The sequence below is a fragment of the Clarias gariepinus genome, chromosome 2, assembly GCF_024256425.1.
Source record: "Clarias gariepinus isolate MV-2021 ecotype Netherlands chromosome 2, CGAR_prim_01v2, whole genome shotgun sequence".
Classification (NCBI taxonomy): domain Eukaryota; kingdom Metazoa; phylum Chordata; class Actinopteri; order Siluriformes; family Clariidae; genus Clarias; species Clarias gariepinus.
The window spans coordinates 2,247,097-2,266,228 of NC_071101.1; the positions used below are offsets into that span (position 1 = coordinate 2,247,097).

Genomic DNA, 19,132 nt, shown 5'->3' on the forward strand with positions numbered 1-19,132 from the left:
AGTAACATTCAGAAGTGACGGTGCAGCTTTCAGATATCTTCAGGCGGAGGGAGTTTACATGTACCTGCAGTTTCTGAGTTTTCATTCTTTTTTAACTTGAAAAAAGAGAGAATAAAGAAAAGTTGTTGAGGGGACGAGTGTTAATAGCTGCTATAACGTGGCTACAAAAAGTCTGACATATACACGTGCGCGCACAGACACATAGCGCTTTAAAGAGAGAAACAGAGGACTCAGCACTATTACAAAACGTTTTATTAACTGTAAAAACATCAAACATTATGTACACATCCGATTAAAATTACATTAAGGAATAAAAATAAAAAAACTCTTAAACAAAGTATACAAAGAATAACGAATAAATCATGAAATAAACATTTATACAATTTTCTTCTTAATGTGAGTACCACACGGCTCTGAGTATGAAACACACACTCACAAATTCATGAGAGAATTACAATGTACTACACACACACACTACTGTCACTCAGGACAAGTAGGAAGACCTCCACCGCCCCCTGGTGGTCAGCTCAGTAGTTGGCTGCCTGAACGTCATACAGAAAAACGCACACCGTCACACACCTACAGCTGAACATTCTACACTTTAAACAGTTTAATTAACTAAAATGTTTAATAAACATTTTAATTATAAAATGTTTTACAATCTGATCTGTTTATCCCGCACATAAAAATATTGTTTCCGCGTTATAACAAATCACTGAAATCTGAGTACAATTCAAAAGTGAGTATTATAAATATAAAACATTATAATTTTATAATTAGTTATATTTAGCATATTTCGAAATTAGGCATTAGGAGGAACAGTGTGTGTGTGTGTGTGTGTATATACGTTACCCTAACCCCTTTTTTTTTGTCCAGTTAATGCTGCGCTGGAGCAACTCGGCTAACATGGGGAACACGTCAAGAACGTGTAGAACCTTTGAATTAAACAAATAACTCACACACACACACACGGCTGAAAGATTAGAGCAGGTCATATGTTCTCCACGCCTCTGATTCGCCGAGCCAGCTGGATGTCTTTGGGGAACAGAGTCACTCGCTTGGCGTGAATCGCACACAGGTTAGCATCGGAGAAGAGACGCACCAGGAACGCCTCGGCAGCCTGAGGGACACACAGGGAGTCAAGACCGTTTTTATATGTGTGAGTGTGTGTGTGTATATATAAAGTCTGGATACAGTGGATAATTACTAAACGTGATGTGAACATCGTATAGTGTGTGTGTGTGTGTGTGTAGAGTACCTCCTGTAGGGCTAAGATAGCATAGCCTTGCCACTTTATATTCTCCCTGCAGAACAACTGACACACCTCCCTCACCTACACACACACACACACACACACACACACACACACACACACAGAGGGAGAAATATAATATAATAACAATATAAAGTATAATAAAAAATTAAATATAATGTCTAATATAACAATATATAATATAAGAATTAAAACATGTTTATAGAGAGTGTGTGTGTGTATATAGTGAGTGTGCGAGTGTGTGTGTGTGTGTATATAGTGAGTGTGCGAGTGTGTGTGTGTGTGTATATAGTGAGTGTGCGAGTGTGTGTGTGTGTGTATATAGTGAGTGTGCGAGTGTGTGTGTGTGTGTATATAGTGAGTGTGCGAGTGTGTGTGTGTGTGTATATAGTGAGTGTGCGAGTGTGTGTGTGTGTGTATATAGTGAGTGTGCGTGTGTGTGTGTGTGTGTATATAGTGAGTGTGCGAGTGTGTGTGTGTGTTATATAGTGTGTGTGCGAGTGTGTGTGTGTGTGTATATAGTGAGTGCGAGTGTGTGTGTATATAGTGAGTGTCGAGTGTGTGTGTGTGTGTATATAGTGAGTGTGCGAGTGTGTGTGTGTGTGTATATAGTGAGTGTGCGAGTGTGTGTGTGTGTGTATATAGTGAGTGTGCGAGTGTGTGTGTGTGTGTATATAGTGAGTGTGCGAGTGTGTGTGTGTGTGTATATAGTGAGTGTGCGAGTGTGTGTGTGTGTGTATAGTGAGTGTGCGAGTGTGTGTGTGTGTATAGTGAGTGTGCGAGTGTGTGTGTGTGTATAGTGAGTGTGCGAGTGTGTGTGTGTGTATAGTGAGTGTGCGAGTGTGTGTGTGTGTATAGTGAGTGTGCGAGTGTGTGTGTGTGTATAGTGAGTGTGCGAGTGTGTGTGTGTGTATAGTGAGTGTGCGAGTGTGTGTGTGTGTATAGTGAGTGTGCGAGTGTGTGTGTGTGTATAGTGAGTGTGCGAGTGTGTGTGTGTATATAGTGAGTGTGCGAGTGTGTGTATAGTGAGTGTGCGAGTGCGTGCAAGTGTGTATATAGTGAGTGTGTGAGTGCGTGCAAGTGTGTATATAGTGAGTGTGCGAGTGCGTGCAAGTGTGCATATAGAGAGTGCGTGCAAGTGTTTAGCAAATGCGAGCGTTTAGTGCGTGCGTGCATTTAGCGAGTGCGTGCGAGTGTGTATAGTGAGTTTGTCCGAGTGTGTGTGTATAGTGTGTATAGTGAGTATAGTGTGTGTGTGTGTGTGTGTGTGTGTGTGTGTGTGTGTGTGTGTGTATATATAATAAGTTTGTGCGTACCAGGCGTGAAAACGGTGCTTTACGCAGCAGCAGGTTTGTAGATTTCTGAAACTTCCGGATCTCCATCAGCGCTCTCATGCCCGGACGAAACCTCCGCTTCTTCCTCGGAGTCGCCTCTGAACACACACACACACACAAACCTCGTTTGAGCACCACACACACACATTTAAACTAATATCCGTTATTAAACACGTGATATACCTGAGGGTCCGCTGTCTCTGCGTGTGCGTGCGGGGGTCCTGCGCTTTGGAGTCCCCTGCTTGCGCCGGTGTGAGGACGAGTCACGCCTCATCACGCTTACACTCGACCCGACACAGCAGGAAGGACACTCTGATACTGAAGCTAACACACACACACACAATAAAATCCATTGTTCCACAGTAAAGCATCCAGTATGTCACAGCGCAATCTCTGTTTAGATACAGATACACCTCCATAGGGCAGGACGTAGTGTTTATCTTATACACTGGTGATGTGGATCACGTCCCAGTTACAGATCCAGTGCACGAGAACACGTTACACACTGGAGTGAGGCAGCGACCCTAAACACCCCCTCAGAGATGTACTGCACACAGGACTGCCATGTGTCAGTGGGGCTAGAACAGAATGTGTGTGTGTGTAGTGTATATATACTGTACGTATAATTTATATACTGTGTGGAGTGTGCATTCTGTGTGTATAATATGTATAGTGTATATATAGTGTGGGGAAAGTTCTGCCCCGCTGGTAGTTTTCATTATACTTGGTACCAACAAATAAACTGCACCTTTTGATCGAAGTAGACGAATCATAAGACACTTCCATACATTTTCTTTTCATTTTGTGAAGCTGCTTTGAGACAAGGACCATTGTTAAAAGCGCTATATAAATACAATTTAATTTAATTATAATGTGATTCGTCAGTGTGCAGCTTGTAAAATGTATAGTGTATGTATCATGTGTATTGTGCATGTATAATATGTAGTGGTGTATATACTACGTGTACAATGTGTAAGGTATAGATGTGGTGTGTATGTATCATGTGTAATGTGTATGTCTAGTTCATATACTGTGTGTATAAGTGTAGTGCATGTGTCTTATGCAAAAGTTTATACACCCCTTGATAAATAATAATTTTTTTTTTTATTGAAAAGATGTTAACACAGTCTCTCTTGAAAATGGGAACAAAATGCAAAATATTTTCAGAAAACATTAATTCATAGTTACCTTATAAATTAAACAAAGAAAAATAAAACCATTATCATGGCACTGTGCAAAAGTTTGGGCACCCTACATAATCAGTACTTAGTAACACCTCCTCTGGCAGATATCACAGCTTGCAAACGCTTTTTATAACCAGGTAAAGTCTTACAGTTAACATCAGCTATTATAGCTGAACTGCCTCCCACCCTACACACTGTATAAATGCAGATCATTTACTGCTTTCTGTTTCACCCAGATGAGGATGGGTTCCCTGTTGAGTCTGGTTCCTCTCAAGGTTTCTTCCTATTACCATCTCAGGGAGTTTTTCCTTGCCACTGTCGCCCTCGGCTTGCTCACCAGGGACAAACTGACCATTTTGATTCATACAAACTCACATTTCATACAAACTTAAATAATTCTTTTGACTGTGTAAAGCTGCTTTGCGGCAATGAAAATTGCTAAAAGCGCTATACAAATAAAATTGAATTGAATTGAATTACAGTTCATGTACTTGGGATTTTCTGCCATTCTTCTTTCCAAAAGGCTTCTAGTTCTGTAATATTCTTTGGTCGTCTTGCATGCACAGCTCTTCTAAGATCTACCCACAAATTTTAATGATGTTTAAATCAGGGGTCTGTGATGGCTGTTCCAAAACCTTCAGCTTGCGTCTCTTGAGGTATTACATAGTGGATTTCGAGGTATGTTTAGGATCATTTTCCTGTTGTAGAAGACATCCTTTTTTCAGCTTTTTTTTTTTTTACACATGGTGTGGTGTTTGCTTTCAGAATTTGCTGGTATTCAGTGGAATTCATTCTTCCCTCCACCCGAGCAATGTTTCCTGTGCCGCCGGCTGCAACACAACCCCAAAGCATGGTAGATCCACCCCCATGCTTAATAGTTGGCAAGGTGTTCTTTTCATCAAATGCTGCTCTTTTTTTTCTCCAAACATGCCTTTGCTGATTGCGGCCAAAGAGTTCTATTTTAACTTCATCAGTCCACAGCACTTGTTTCCAAAACGCATCAGGCTTCTGGAGATGTTCTGTTGCATACTTCCGATTTTATGATGGGGACGCAGGTAAGGTTTTCTTCTGCTGACTCTTCCATAAAGGTCATGTGGAACGGTGCACCAACACTCCTGAGTATGCTAAATCTTCCTGCAGGTTTTATTGCAGTCAAATGGTGGTTTTGACTCGCCTTTCTGACCAGCATACGAGCAGTTCTCTCCGCGAGTTTTCTTGACCTCCACATCCCTGAGCTGACGTCTCTTAATTACATTTCTCACTGTGGAAACTGCAAGCTGACAACGCTTTGCTATCTTCTTGTAGCCTTCTCCTGCATTTTGGGCATCAATAACTTTCATTTTCAGAGTCTTACACAGCTGCTAAGAGGAACCCATGGTTGTTAAGTGTCCACATGTGTGTCCACAAGGTTTGAATGGTCAAAGGATTTATAAAGCTTTGAAACTGGCATTTATTAATTAAAGCTGTTGCCATACATCAGATCTGACGAGCTGATTAAAGTCTGAAACCTTGTAAAAATGTGTATACTTTGGTAAGCTTAAGGTGCCCAAACTTTTGCACACTGCGATATATATATATATATATTTTTTTTTATGGCTTGCAACTAGTTATGGAAACTATGCATCCATGTTTCCCGAAAACATTGTGCATTTTTTTCTGTTTCCAAGAGACCATGAACATCTTTTCAAATCACAAAAATCTGATCTTTATCAATGGTGCCTAAACTTTTGCATAAGACAAAGTGTGTATATTTTGTGTATACTGTGTGTGGTGTATGTATAATATGTATAGTGTGTATACTGTGTGTAGTGTATGCATGATGTGTGTAGTGTACTGCATATGTATATGAACATGCATACTGTGTTTAATGTGTATGTATAGCGTGTATACAGTGTGTAGACTGTGTGTAGTGTATGAATGGGACATATACTGTGTATTTAATGCGTAACGTGTATGTATGTAATCTGTATGGTGTCCGTATAGAGTGCATGTGTAGTGTATGTATAATCTGTATGGTGTCCGTATAGAGTGCATGTGTAGTGTATGTATAATCTGTATGGTGTCCGTATAGAGTGCATGTGTAGTGTATGTATAATCTGTATGGTGTCCGTATAGAGTGCATGTGTAGTGTATGTACAATCTGTATGGTGTCCGTATAGAGTGTATGTGTAGCGTGTATACAGTGTGTATAATGTGTATAGTTTATAATCTGTATAGTGTATGTGTAGTGTGTATAATGTGTATAGTGTACGTATAGAGTGTATGTGTAGTGTGTATAATGTGTATAGTGTACGTATAGAGTGTATGTGTAGTGTGTATACAGTGAGTATAATGTGTATAGTGTATAGTCTGTATAGTGTATTTGTAGTGTGTATACAGTGTGTATAATGTGTATAGTGTATAATCTGTATAGTGTGCATGTGTAGTGTGCGTATAATCTGTATGGTGTCCGTATAGAGTGCATGTGTAGTGTGCGTATAATCTGTACGGTGTACGTATAGAGCGCATGTGTAGTGTGCGTATAATCTGTATGGTGTACGTATAGAGCGCATACTCTGTATGGTGTACGTATAGAGCGCATGTGTAGTGCGTATACTCTGTATGGTGTACGTATAGAGCGCATGTGTAGTGCGTATAATCTGTATGGTGTACGTATAGAGCGCATGTGTAGTGCGTATAATCTGTATGGTGTACGTATAGAGCGCATGTGTAGTGCGTATAATCTGTATGGTGTACGTATAGAGCGCATGTGTAGTGTGTATAATCTGTATGGTGCACAAATAGAATGTATGTGTAGTGTGTATAATCTGTATGGTGTACGTATAGAGTGTGTGTGTGTAGTGTGTATAATCTGTATAGTGTACGTATAGAGTGTATGTGTAGTGTGTATAATGTGTATAGTGTACGTATAGAGTGTGTGTGTAGTGTGTATACAGTGTGTATAATGTGTATAGTGTACGTATAGAGTGTGTGTGTAGTGTGTATACAGTGTGTATAATGTGTATAGTGTACGTATAGAGTGTGTATGTGTAGTATGTATACAGTGAGTATAATGTGTATAGTGTATAGTCTGTATAGTGTATGTGTAGTGTGTATACAGTGTGTATAATGTGTATAGTGTATAATCTGTATAGTGTGCATGTGTAGTGTGCGTATAATCTGTATGGTGTACGTATAGAGCGCATGTGTAGTGCGTATACTCTGTATGGTGTACGTATAGAGCGCATGTGTAGTGTGTATAATCTGTATGGTGTACGTATAGAGCGCATGTGTAGTGCGTATAATCTGTATGGTGTACGTATAGAGCGCATGTGTAGTGCGTATACTCTGTATGGTGTACGTATAGAGCGCATGTGTAGTGTGTATAATCTGTATGGTGTACGTATAGAGTGTGTGTGTGTAGTGTGTATAATGTGTATAGTGTACGTATAGAGTGTGTGTGTGTCGTGTGTATAATGTGTATAGTGTACGTATAGAGTGTATGTGTAGTGTGTATAATCTGTATAGTGTAGGTATAGTGTGTGTAGTGTGTATACAGTGTGTATAATGTGTATAGTGTACGTATAGAGTGTGTATGTGTAGTGTGTATAATCTGTATGGTGTACGTATAGAGTGTGTGTGTGTAGTGTGTATAATGTGTATAGTGTACGTATAGAGTGTGTGTGTGTCGTGTGTATAATGTGTATAGTGTACGTATAGAGTGTATGTGTAGTGTGTATAATCTGTATAGTGTAGGTATAGTGTGTGTAGTGTGTATACAGTGTGTATAATGTGTATAGTGTACGTATAGAGTGTGTATGTGTAGTGTGTATAATCTGTATGGTGTACGTATAGAGTGTGTGTGTGTAGTGTGTATAATGTGTATAGTGTACGTATAGAGTGTGTGTGTGTCGTGTGTATAATGTGTATAGTGTACGTATAGAGTGTATGTGTAGTGTGTATAATCTGTATAGTGTAGGTATAGTGTGTGTAGTGTGTATACAGTGTGTATAATGTGTATAGTGTACGTATAGAGTGTGTATGTGTAGTATGTATACAGTGAGTATAATGTGTATAGTGTATAGTCTGTATAGTGTATGTGTAGTGTGCGTATAATCTGTATGGTGTACGTATAGAGCGCATGTGTAGTGCGTATAATCTGTATGGTGTACGTATAGAGTGTGTGTGTGTAGTGTGTATAATGTGTATAGTGTACGTATAGAGTGTGTGTGTGTCGTGTGTATAATGTGTATAGTGTACGTATAGAGTGTGTGTGTGTAGTGTGTATAATGTGTATAGTGTACGTATAGAGTGTGTGTGTGTAGTGTGTATAATGTGTATAGTGTACGTATAGAGTGTGTGTGTGTAGTGTGTATAATGTGTATAGTGTACGTATAGAGTGTGTGTCGTGTGTATAATGTGTATAGTGTACGTATAGAGTGTGTGTCGTGTGTATAATGTGTATAGTGTACGTATAGAGTGTGTGTCGTGTGTATAATGTGTATAGTGTACGTATAGAGTGTGTGTGTGTCGTGTGTATAATGTGTATAGTGTACGTATAGAGTGTATGTGTAGTGTGTATAATGTGTATAGTGTATGTGTAGTGTGTATACAGTGTGTATAATGTGGTGTATAAATGTTTATATAAACACGCAACACACTCCATGTATACAGAAAACAATAACACCACCTCATTCTAACAACGACATAACTGCATTATTTATCTCACACACACACTCTCACACACACACTCTCACTCACTCACTCACTCACTCTCTCACACACACACACACACACACACACACACACACACACCGTTTCAGCGGCTCTGTGCTTTAATAACAAAGCGGTACGCATTTACTCAGTAATAATAATTAAATTAATAATAATAATAATAATAATAATAACCTCGGGTCTCTCACCTGTACGCGGTCACTCAGCACACACACTTTCACACACACTTTTACACACACACACACTCCCCGAACGCTCGGCTGTTTCTCTCCGCTGTTCCTGCACTCAGTTTAAACAATGCCGCAACAGCGCCGGAACTCCCCACCGACCAATCAGGAGCGAGCTGGCCCGTGACGTCACCAAAGCAGACCGTTACTACGGAGAGCGCGCTAGGACAAACCGTTGGGGCGCTTTAAATCACGTGACCTAACGTTACGCGTCTGAGCTTTTTAGTTTATTTAAAAACACCATTAATCACGTGACACAAGACGAGCCCCACTATTATATTTACTACTAGATACACACACACACACACACACACACATATATATGAGTCTGTTTTGTTTATGTTAAAAAACTTGAAATGTTGGAAAATGTGCAATTTATTATTTTTATAATGGAGATTAATATTCTTGTAAATTGTGCAATTGTTGAATAAAGTAAAAAAAAAAAGATACACACACATACTATATGAGCAAAAGTATGTGCACCCTGAGATACTGGCGTTGAGTTAAAGTCACACTATTGGTCAGAGAAATGACACACTCACACACACACACACTTTTTCCTTTCTTACTTTAATGAACATGACTTAATTCCTTATTCAAAAATACAAAAAAACAAAAAGCGAGATGTTTTGGAGCTTCACTGGCTGTCCATCATCTGCACAGTTTCCTCCACCAGGTCCAGGGTGAGTGGCGTGACGGTCTTGGTCAGCACTGGGGTTGTCCCCTGCTTGTAGACGTACTTGCCTTCCCTGGAGGAGAGGAAATGAAACACAGTGAAGATAAGATCAATGCGTCCTGCCTCTTCAGCTCCGAACCACAGTGACACAGCACCGACACTGGAGACTCCTTCCATCAGTTCTTTACAGGAATCAGTAATCACACGTTCGAGCCCTCCCTATGAATAACACGTTGCTATAGAAACGATAACCTGTTAGAACATATGCATTATTATAACACCTGTGATTATTAACATCTGGCCAATCAGATCAGAGTACATCCTGTCGCCGTGTTAACAGCATGACATTCTTACTTCTGTCCCTTCTTTACAGGCTGGTCGTAGCCCCGCAGATAATCCACTCCCTTCTCCGTGATCACACACAGATCCACGTTGCTACCCGAGCCCAGGTCACAGAAAATCCCAGCGGCGATGGCGTCACGCACCAGCTTCTTCCCTTCCTCCAGCTGAGAAAAGAGAGAGAGAGAGAGAGAGAGAGAGAGAGAGAGATGTGTATAAATGACTATACAGGACGTCATCTAAAAGACTCGGCTACAAATCTAATCAAATCTCTTTCACCTCCATGTTGGGTTTGTACCGGTCCTCAAACACAGAGATGGCTGCAGCGGCTCCGGACCCTGCAAAATATTCATCGTGTTAATAATATACATCAAATATACAGTGTGAAGTCAGACTTTATACCCACATCACCGAGCGTTCATTATTAATGTGTGTGATCACCGATACCCAACTCGCCCGTCCTCACGCTCTCTCTACTCATCGTTTGACATCATAAAGATGTTTAATAAGTAGGTTTTGTCCAGTAGGTGGCACTTTTGCATCAACTGCATATAAACTCAAAAAGAAGAAGTGATACTCTCGCATAACAAGATAGAAACGGTTTGTATTTTCTAAAAAAAAAAAAAGCCGCGGTGTATTTATAAACAATTCATCAAATTTACATCATTGGATGTTTAAGTTACTGAAATAATTTTAAATGTGATAATCGATTCTGACTCACCGATTCGCTTAATTGTACTGACTAACAAAATAGCAAATAAACTGCATAACTGAATAAATCTCACAGATTCAAATAGAGTCCAAAACCAAGTGTCGAGTCTAAACAGAAGTCAGAGTGAAGATTAAGAAATAAAACCACTGCATCATTTTAAAGGTCCAGACTGTGCTTCAGCTATTTGGCCTGATTCATTTTTTTTCTGTTTCTTAGAAAATTATAAATCTCAATACGTGAGACCATATTTAGGAATCCCCTTTGAGACGTGACTTTAGTCTGACCTGAGTCTAGCTCACTGTCACTCCTCAATGTCATCATGTAGGGAGTGTGGCAGTGCACTAGGATTACACCACATAGGGTTACCTGGTGTTGCTGTTACGAGTATAAGCGAAAGACACCAGACGTGGTTATTAATCAGATGATGATATGATACTATAATAATCTAAAACGTATTTTTTCCATCAGCAGTGCACACGCTCAGGACTCGTACCCATGGCGGTAAAGGGCAGTCTATCGTAGGAGCCATGAGGGTAGATGCTGAAGAGGTGGGAGCCGTCAACGTCCACTCCCCCGACGATGAGGGATGAGCCGATGTGTCCCTGATACCTGTCACACACACACATAAACAAACTTATCCCACCAATCAGCCACGGTTTTTAATTTAACAGGCAGCAAAAAAGAAAAATCAGATGTGACTTTGCCAGGCTCCACTGGTGCAGGAGCTCGTCACATAAACATCTCTCTCACCTGAACAGCAACTGCTTGAGCTGCCGTGTCACCGTGCAGACGAGAGGAGGACGTCCCGTGCTCAGAGAGTGCAGCTCGATGTTGGATGACATCATCTGGGTGGTGATGTCAGCATCCGCTGCCACGCCTGCTCCACAACAGCTGGCCAATCAGAGTGAGGTTAGAACACTACAGTTATTTAATCGCAATGAGATTAGAACACTTTAGCTGTCCAATCGGAGTAAGAATAAGAACACTACCACATTCCAATCACAGTGAGATGAGAATAATACAACCGTCCAATTGTGGTGAGATTAGAACACTATAGACTAGAATGCTACAGCTGTCCAATCACAGTAAGTTTAGAACACTACACCTATCCAATCAGTGTGAGAATAAGAACGCTACAGCAATCCACTCAGATAGAGAGATTAGAACACTATGGCTGTCCAATCAGAGTAAGACTAAAACGCTATAGTGATCCACTTAGCATGGGATTAGAACACTACAGCTATAAAATCACAGAGAGACTAGAACACTACAGCTGTCCAATCAGAGTGAGATCAGAACACTAACAGTGTCCAATACCTGTGAGATTAGACTGATACAGCTTTCGAATCACGGTGAGATTAGAACACTACATCTATCTAATCAGAGTGGGATTAGAACTGCTGGTTCTAAGGGAGGTGTTAGATGGAGAGATAAGATTTAACAGGCTCAGGTTGGTTCTTTCAGACTCTAAACAAAAGCTGAACCTTCAGCTTGTAAAGGAAAGTGAAACCCCGCCCCCTCCTCACTCAGCGTTATACTGAAACGTGATATCAGACGTGAGATTAGATCCACACTCAGTCACACCAGGTCCTACACTGAGCCAGATTACAGCATCCACACACACTCACTAGATGTTTGGCGCGATGTAGTGGATCTTCATGCAGTTCTTATCGGCCACCACCATGTCGTCTGTCGCCCGCGTGTCAGCGCCCAGGATCACGCCGTCCTGCAAATTCAACACATTCATTTATTTATTTATTTAAGACACTGTTAATAATACACTAACGTGACTCTGTGCTGTGTTTACGAGACGCTCGGACCTTGAATAAGATGCCCCCGATGGTGGTGCCAGTCTTCCTGGCTTTTGGAGCGCTGTAGCCCTTCTCCGACAGCCCCCCCTCCAGCACCGCATTTCTGACAGCAGGAGAAGAAGAATAAGAGTACGATAAAAAACAGAAAGAGTGTGTGAGTTTCATGAACAGTGGAATGGCACATTGCTGAGAAACTTAACAAACACCAGTTATAACATTATTTAGATGATATTATAAGTAAAAAATTAGGGAACATGTACAAAGTCTACCTGCAGTGGTGAATGTTTATTTCCTAGTATGGGAACGGTTTTAATTTTTAAAGGTCCCATATTTTACATATTAGGGTGTAAATCTAATCAGCTTGCGTCGACTCACTGTAAACATGGACTAAAGGGCAAAAAGCAAGGAGCATTTTTTTTTTCTTTCTACACATGACCTTTAAAGTGACCTTCGGGATTAAAGTGACCTTTAATCCTGAGAAGTCAGGAGAGGTCGAAAAGAGTCAATGTCTCTGATGATGAGTAAAGAAAGTGTTTGCATACACACCTTTCCCATCACTATACAGCATTTTCGAATGTGACGCATATACGACCGTACACAGTATGATATTCAGAGTATACGCTTATACGACTGTTAATGACCCAACAAATAGAGGGTTAGCACTCGATTTCGGGTTCGATTCCCGCGAGTTTGCATGTTCTCCTCGTGCTTTGTAGGTTCTGGTTTCTCCACACAGTCTAAAGTCATAGAGATTAGGCTAATTGGTGTTCCAGAATTGGTAAATGAATGTGTGTGCCCTGTGATGAATTGTACCCCGCCTCGTGCCCTAAGCCTCCTGGGATAGGCTCCAGGCCCCTGTGACCCTTAATACAATAGAAGATGACGATAGAGTGGAGACATTTACATTTAGGCATTCGGCAGACGCTCTTATCCAGAGCGACTTACATTTTTATCTCATTATACATCTGAGCAGTTGAGGGTTAAGGGCCTTGCTCAAGGGCCCAACAGTGGCAACTTGGTGGTTGTGGGGTTTGAACCTGGGATCTTCCGAACCGTAGTCCTTAACCACTGAGCTACCCCTGCCCCCAGTGTGGAGAGACAGAAAGATTTAAGGATCTTACGACAAGGAAATGAGAAATGAGACAAATGTAAATTGTACAAAAAGTGTACAAAAGCACAATTTACAAAGTTGCAAAAGAAATAATAATAAAAATGAAAGAACATAAAATGTATTAATTAAATGTATAAGTTCAACATGATGTGCAGAACGCGCAGTGTGGCGAGATGTGGCATGTTTTGCGCCGGCTTGCAACAGGAGCCGTCCATCACGCAGCTCCGCGTTTATTAATCAATCACAGTTGAGAGGAAAACCCCAGGTGTGTGTAGTGGTGTGATATCAGTTACGTCTCATTTAAAGACTCCATTTAAAGCCTCCATGGTGTCACAGCAGACGTCCTGACGCAGAGGAGATTATACTGTACCTGAGCCGTTACAGGGTGGAGGGCACCCTCCAGTGGAGCACCCTGCCCGAGCACCCTCCAGTGGCACAGGGGCAGGGCAGGGGCTTGAACTCATGACCTTCTGATTAGTAGTGCACTGAGCTGACGCTGTCTCTATTATAATACACAATCCCCAGTCAGTTAGTGACGTCACCTGGTCACTTCTACTGAGCTTGGTTTAGCTTCTGTCCCATTAAACCTTTACACTCAGCTGGTGTGTGTGTGTGTGTGTAACCTTCTGGTTCTCTCTGGTTACACTAACACTAAAGTACTACACAGGGGACATCGGGCTCTCTAGGACCAGAGGGTGGACAGGAAGGACACAAAGTAGCGATAGATACCAACACACACACACTCACACACACACTCACCTGCGTGCGTTATCGAAGCAGAACCCTCCAGTGGGAGCCTCAAACTTCGAGCTCGAGCTCAGCATTGTTCACACAGCTGGGTAATAAATAATAATAATAATAATATAATCAGATCAGTTATAGAGAGGAACTCTGACTCGAACTGGAAATCAAATGGAGTGTGTGTGAGTGTGTGTGACGGTGTGTCAGCGCTTTTCTTCCCTAAATGCGGTAGTGTCTCTTACTTTCACTTTCATCTGTGACACTAAGAGGGATGTGTTTCATTTCAGTTCTCACTCACACACTACTGCACTACCCCTGATTCACTTCACTTTTATTATTATTATTAATAATAATAATAATCTGTCTACTGTATATATCTGATAACTGTTACTCATATACAGTATATATATGCTGTGGCACCGCCCCTTAAAGTTAGGCAGAGAAGAATGCTACTTAGACATGGAATTATTTAACATATATACTGTATTTCCTAATTATCTTTATTTACAATTTAAAAAAAAATCTAAACTGTATTACTTTAATTTGTGTTTGTGTACGCGGGGCTGTAGGTACGTACATTTCAAAAAAAGCATGTGATTTAAGGGTGAGCTCTAATTGGATTTTTTTCAAATCTTTCTTGATTTGAACCCTCTCACTTTTGTTCTTACCTGATAAATGACTATTTACAGGCGATTATTAAGAGTTTTTAATAATTTTTAAACATTTTTATTTCGTTGTTGAAACACACCTACTTGCCTCAATTACCACAAGCTAGCTAGCTTAGTTTTAGCTTAGCAAAAATGCTAGGGTGGCTAATTTTAATATATAACATTCAACAACTTCTACATTTTTCATGATGAGTTAAACTACAACACCTGCAAGGCAGCTGTCACTCAAATCATCCACACCCCTAATTATGCATAATTTAATATAATTCATATAATAATATAATATCATTTTAACTGGTGTTGCATAAAGAAATCATCCTCGTGTACAGTTATTATGAAGAGGAAATATAGCCATAGAGACCAAAACTGTTTTTTTTATAAACCATTCTGTAAACATATAGTTTATAGAATGGTTTAATGGACATTTTAACATACTGTAGGGCTTTATGTCTCTCTTGTAACCTAGTGGACATTTGAGGAACTGCAGCTTTGGCACTTCCACATTGGATTGATTTTGGATTCAGTGGAGATGAAAAGATAAACATTATTATTATTATTATTATTATTATTATTATTATTATATATTCACATTGGCTGTTTATAAACCCGTGTGTGTAATAAGTATTAATTTTGTTCATGTACGATCATAAGATAATTTCTTCTTTTCCTAATTTCCATTTAAAAGCAGTTTCATTATTCGCCATACTGCTTTGTGTTAGTGTTTTTTTTTTCACTGTACATATATTTTACATTATCTGCAAATGTGTAATTTTTTTTTTTTAAATCACACACATCATTTAAAACCAATTCTAAATCCTAGGGGCAGTAGCGGCTCAGTGGTCAGTGTTTCGCCCGCCATGCGAAAGGCCCAGGTTCGATTCCCAGCCAGTGCCCAAACCCCAGACACTGTATGCAGTGCCGGACCCAAGACCGGGTAAAAAATGGCCGGCCCTAAAATGTAAGACACCTTGGATAAGGACTTTTGGCCCGGTCGTTTTAATTCAGCTACACTGGAGGGTTTTTAAAGATAAATGACCTGTTTAAAGATATCAATCAGATTTAGCGGACTTAGTGGACTTGTGTGGCTTTCGGATCACCGCCCTGCTGCATAACCCAAGTGCACTTGAGCTTAAGGTCACGACATGATCCCCGGATGTTCTCCTTCAGGATTTTCTGGTCAGAATTCATGATTCCATTAATTATGGCAAGTCGTCCAGATCCTGGAGGTTCATACAGGGTTCTTTCCCTTAATACATAAAATCATCATCGACAAATTGCATTTTATATTTACTTAAGGTATCTTTCTGTAATATTTAAATTAGTTTGATGACACACACACACACACACACACACACACACACACAGAGTAGAAAACTGGAGACTGAGGTTAACTTTTATCATTTTATTTCTTTTTACGTCTGTTCAGCATTTGATCTTCTGAGCATTAACTCAAACACGGGAGACACATCTGAATAGATAAATACAGGACAGACAGACAGACAGACAGACAGACAGACGCGTCTCTCCGACACACTCGCTCCGTCTCGGTGAGAGCTACAGCACGTAATATTCATACATACCACAAATACACAGGATGCAGGCAGGAAATAATAAACAGACAATCCACAAACTGTACAAGATCATATACTGAATAAAACATCCTGTGTGTGTGTGTGTGTGTGTGTGTGTGTGTGTGTGTGTGGATAGCTTCACATAGAAAATGTTTAAAATATGGTTACATCATTTTCATGTCAGTAAGTGAGTTGTGTCTGTACACGTATGTGTGTGTGTGTGTGTGTGTGTGTGTGTGTTGTTCCTCTCTTTCTTTTGTTCTGTTCATCCCTGTCTCTGAGGTTTAAAGGAGGCTGGGCGGAGTTTCATCTCGGTGAAGGGGATGGAGAACTTCTTTCCTTTCCAGGCGGTCCAGATCACACCCTGACAGACAGACACACACACACACACACACACACACACACACACAAACACACAAAAAAAAAAAAAAAAAATACAATGTTACAATTTTTTTTTTGAGATACGCCTGGTCTTATGTCATAGGAGTGGTTACTAATGAGATTTAAAGGTCCCATATTTAACTTTTTTAAGTAAGTTTTAAGTTAACACAGGGCTCCTCTTGTGTGTGTATGACTGTGTATGTGACAAATGCAGTAAAGTTCAAAGGCTCTCTTAAATGTATACGGTAGGTGTATATGCCCTGCCACCAGGGGGCGTGTGTCATGCATTACAGACGTTTCTTCAGTTTTTATTTTGTTGTGAGAAAAAGAAAAAAAAGAAAACAGTGTGAATGGGAAAAACACACTGGTCTTATTTCACACCACTGGGGAAAAAACAGTTGCAGTATTTTTATTAGTAAAGCTGAGTCATGTGACATTCCTGACTCCCAGACTGTCTCTACATCGGAGTATGAGAGAATAAACCGTGGGCACGGCAACTGTAGTGCATCTCTGCATTAATTATACACAGTCAGTATTTTAACCTTGTGGTGTAAAGGCCACACACGTTTACCAGAAACTACACTTTAAGTTTTCCCAATCTACCATTATGGGATGCAATACAGTCTTCTCATGCTAGGTGGCAGCACTCAGCCATGCGACCTTGAAGGAAACAAGTTGTACAGCACAGTGTGCTTTGTTGTAAGTGGATAATGTGTGAATCTGTTTGTGTATCACGGCCACATCCAGAAATTGATCTTAGTTTATACTTGCTTGCATTTTATTAATTCCATCCATACATCTAAGAACGTCTATAATCCAACTATCGGCTGTGGAGGCCAGTGGTGGTTACCACTGTATTTATTCCCATGTGTACGACCGTGGTAGGACCTCCGATTAATATCCATACACTACAGGCAATTATGGGAACACCAAATGATCTTATCTGCATGTACTTGGATTTTAGGAGGAAACCAGAGGAAACCCACCGGGCATGGTGAGAACATGCAAACACAAGGCGAGAATAGAACCCAGAACCCAGATATTTATTTTGATCAATTATATGTATTATACTGTATAACTCATCACTGTGTATCTGGCAGGTGGTGCGGTGTGGTGTGTATGCTTGAGTGTGTGTGTGTGTGTACCTGATGGTGGGTATGAGTGTCGTACAGGCCGTTGAGATTAGCCTCGTGGCAGTTCCTGTACCACCAGCCCCCTCTGTATGACATGGCACAGCGTGTGATGAAGGGCTGAGGGTCACGGTCAAACGTGGAGAACGGAAGACTGTCGTGGTATGTCATAGAGTCGCCTGGACAACAACATCACCATATCAATACCTTAGCGACATGTTACACTGAGCGATAAGCTAACTACATCATCAACTACTATCCTAAACAGAACTCCATTGTAAAATAAGTGATGGATGTAGCTGAAGATGACGTTGTCCATGATAGAGATTATTATACAAGAAGTTCAGGATGGAGTTTAGCTTTATTTTCAAGACCATAAACCCATCACCTCACCGCACAGTGCTACTCACCGGCCGTGCCCGAATATCCAGACACTCGCACCATGTAGTGTTTCCTCGAGGTGCCGACGGAGAACGTGGAGTAGTGCGCGTAGACGGACTCATCTCCCGCTCTCAGGTCCACTCTCATGCTCATGGGAGTCATCGTGGTGAGGTTGTGAAGGATGTCGTTTCCTAAAGACAGACAGATTTAGGGATGTGGGTTATGTGTGTCCACCAGGGGGCACCAGAGAGCATGTGATTACTGATTGGCTGGCAACCTCTAATCATACCTGTAATCATGGTACCGATTTACAGTAAGTATCATTAGAATACCATTACAATACATAAGGTACAGAGGCTCTAAAGGGACATAAGGGGAGTTAAAACACTAAACGATAAATTCAGATACATTGTTTTAGACTGACATTGACAGGTTATTATTAATACATAATTAATACATATTTATGACATGGGGTTGAGCATAAGAAACACTATGTTTAAGCCCCGCCTTTAGAGTCAGGGATCGGCAACTCATGCTAAGATCTAACCAATCATAGATGAGACTGAATTCTAACAACCAATCATAATGCAGAAGGTGGGATTTGTAAATAAAACATTGTGACTCCTCTAAGATAAGCAAAAACTAAGAATAGTACAAACAAACAAGTTTCAGATGTGATTTTGGTGGTGTAATGGTCTAGCACTGCCTGGAGACTCGCGGCCAACTTTTACTCTGCGAACGTTCCTGAATGTCTGCTAACAGACACCATAATAGGAAACCAAAACTGTTGTTTTGTTTTTCGTGTGTTATTGTTGTGTCTCACTTGTCTTGGTGATTCATTTGTGTTTATTTAGCGCTAGCTCTGAAATAAACAGGTCGG

General features: G+C 40.6%; 3 protein-coding genes across 5 annotated transcripts in view; all 3 read right to left on the reverse strand.

Annotated features, from left to right (window-relative positions):
* Positions 1-237: 237 nt before the first annotated feature.
* LOC128512470 (histone H3-like centromeric protein A) lies at positions 238-8,777 on the reverse strand. Of its 2 annotated transcripts, none has more exons than XM_053485769.1 (5): positions 8,693-8,777; positions 2,791-2,931; positions 2,590-2,705; positions 1,259-1,333; positions 238-1,120 (listed from the first exon to the last, which is right to left on the reverse strand). In XM_053485769.1, exons 2-5 carry the CDS (start codon positions 2,879-2,881, stop codon positions 992-994), a joined length of 411 nt encoding a protein of 136 aa, XP_053341744.1. In that variant the 5' UTR covers positions 2,882-2,931; positions 8,693-8,777; the 3' UTR covers positions 238-991. The 2 variants fall into 2 exon arrangements, with proteins under 2 accessions (XP_053341744.1, XP_053341752.1); XM_053485777.1 differs by having other exon boundaries at positions 8,679-8,769.
* Positions 8,778-9,282: 505 nt separating this feature from the next.
* On the reverse strand, positions 9,283-14,354 carry psmb10 (proteasome 20S subunit beta 10). The gene is made up of 8 exons (XM_053510662.1): positions 14,140-14,354; positions 12,279-12,372; positions 12,087-12,184; positions 11,209-11,349; positions 10,952-11,067; positions 10,026-10,084; positions 9,762-9,913; positions 9,283-9,480 (listed from the first exon to the last, which is right to left on the reverse strand). Exons 1-8 carry the CDS (start codon positions 14,202-14,204, stop codon positions 9,369-9,371), a joined length of 837 nt encoding a protein of 278 aa, XP_053366637.1. The 5' UTR covers positions 14,205-14,354; the 3' UTR covers positions 9,283-9,368.
* Positions 14,355-16,593: 2,239 nt separating this feature from the next.
* LOC128542172 (tenascin-X) overlaps positions 16,594-19,132 on the reverse strand; it is a 38,909-nt gene continuing 36,370 nt past the window's right edge. For both annotated transcript variants that reach the window (XM_053512384.1, XM_053512383.1), the window contains 3 exons: positions 18,282-18,443; positions 17,887-18,050; positions 16,594-16,724 (listed from right to left, as the gene is read on the reverse strand). In XM_053512384.1, the coding sequence (XP_053368359.1) occupies positions 16,626-16,724; positions 17,887-18,050; positions 18,282-18,443 (425 nt within the window). In that variant the 3' untranslated portion in view covers positions 16,594-16,625. The remainder of the gene's footprint in view (positions 16,725-17,886; positions 18,051-18,281; positions 18,444-19,132) is intronic.

Bases quoted from the DNA above. Each gene is read 5' to 3' on its own strand.
- LOC128512470 (XM_053485769.1), bottom strand. From the start codon at position 2,881: ATGAGGCGTGACTCGTCCTCACACCGGCGCAAGCAGGGGACTCCAAAG. The intron at 2,706-2,790 runs GTATATCACGTG...GTGTGTGTTCAG, and splicing joins CAGAGACAGCGGACCCTCAG to AGGCGACTCCGAGGAAGAAG. The intron at 1,121-1,258 runs GTACTCTACACA...TGTGTCCCTCAG, and splicing joins CTATCTTAGCCCTACAGGAG to GCTGCCGAGGCGTTCCTGGT.
- psmb10 (XM_053510662.1), bottom strand. From the start codon at position 14,204: ATGCTGAGCTCGAGCTCGAAGTTTGAGGCTCCCACTGGAGGGTTCTGC. The intron at 11,350-12,086 runs GTGAGTGTGTGT...CTGATTGGCCAG, and splicing joins TACATCGCGCCAAACATCTA to CTGTTGTGGAGCAGGCGTGG. The intron at 9,481-9,761 runs GTAAGAATGTCA...CCTCTCCTCCAG, and splicing joins CCTGTAAAGAAGGGACAGAA to GGAAGGCAAGTACGTCTACA.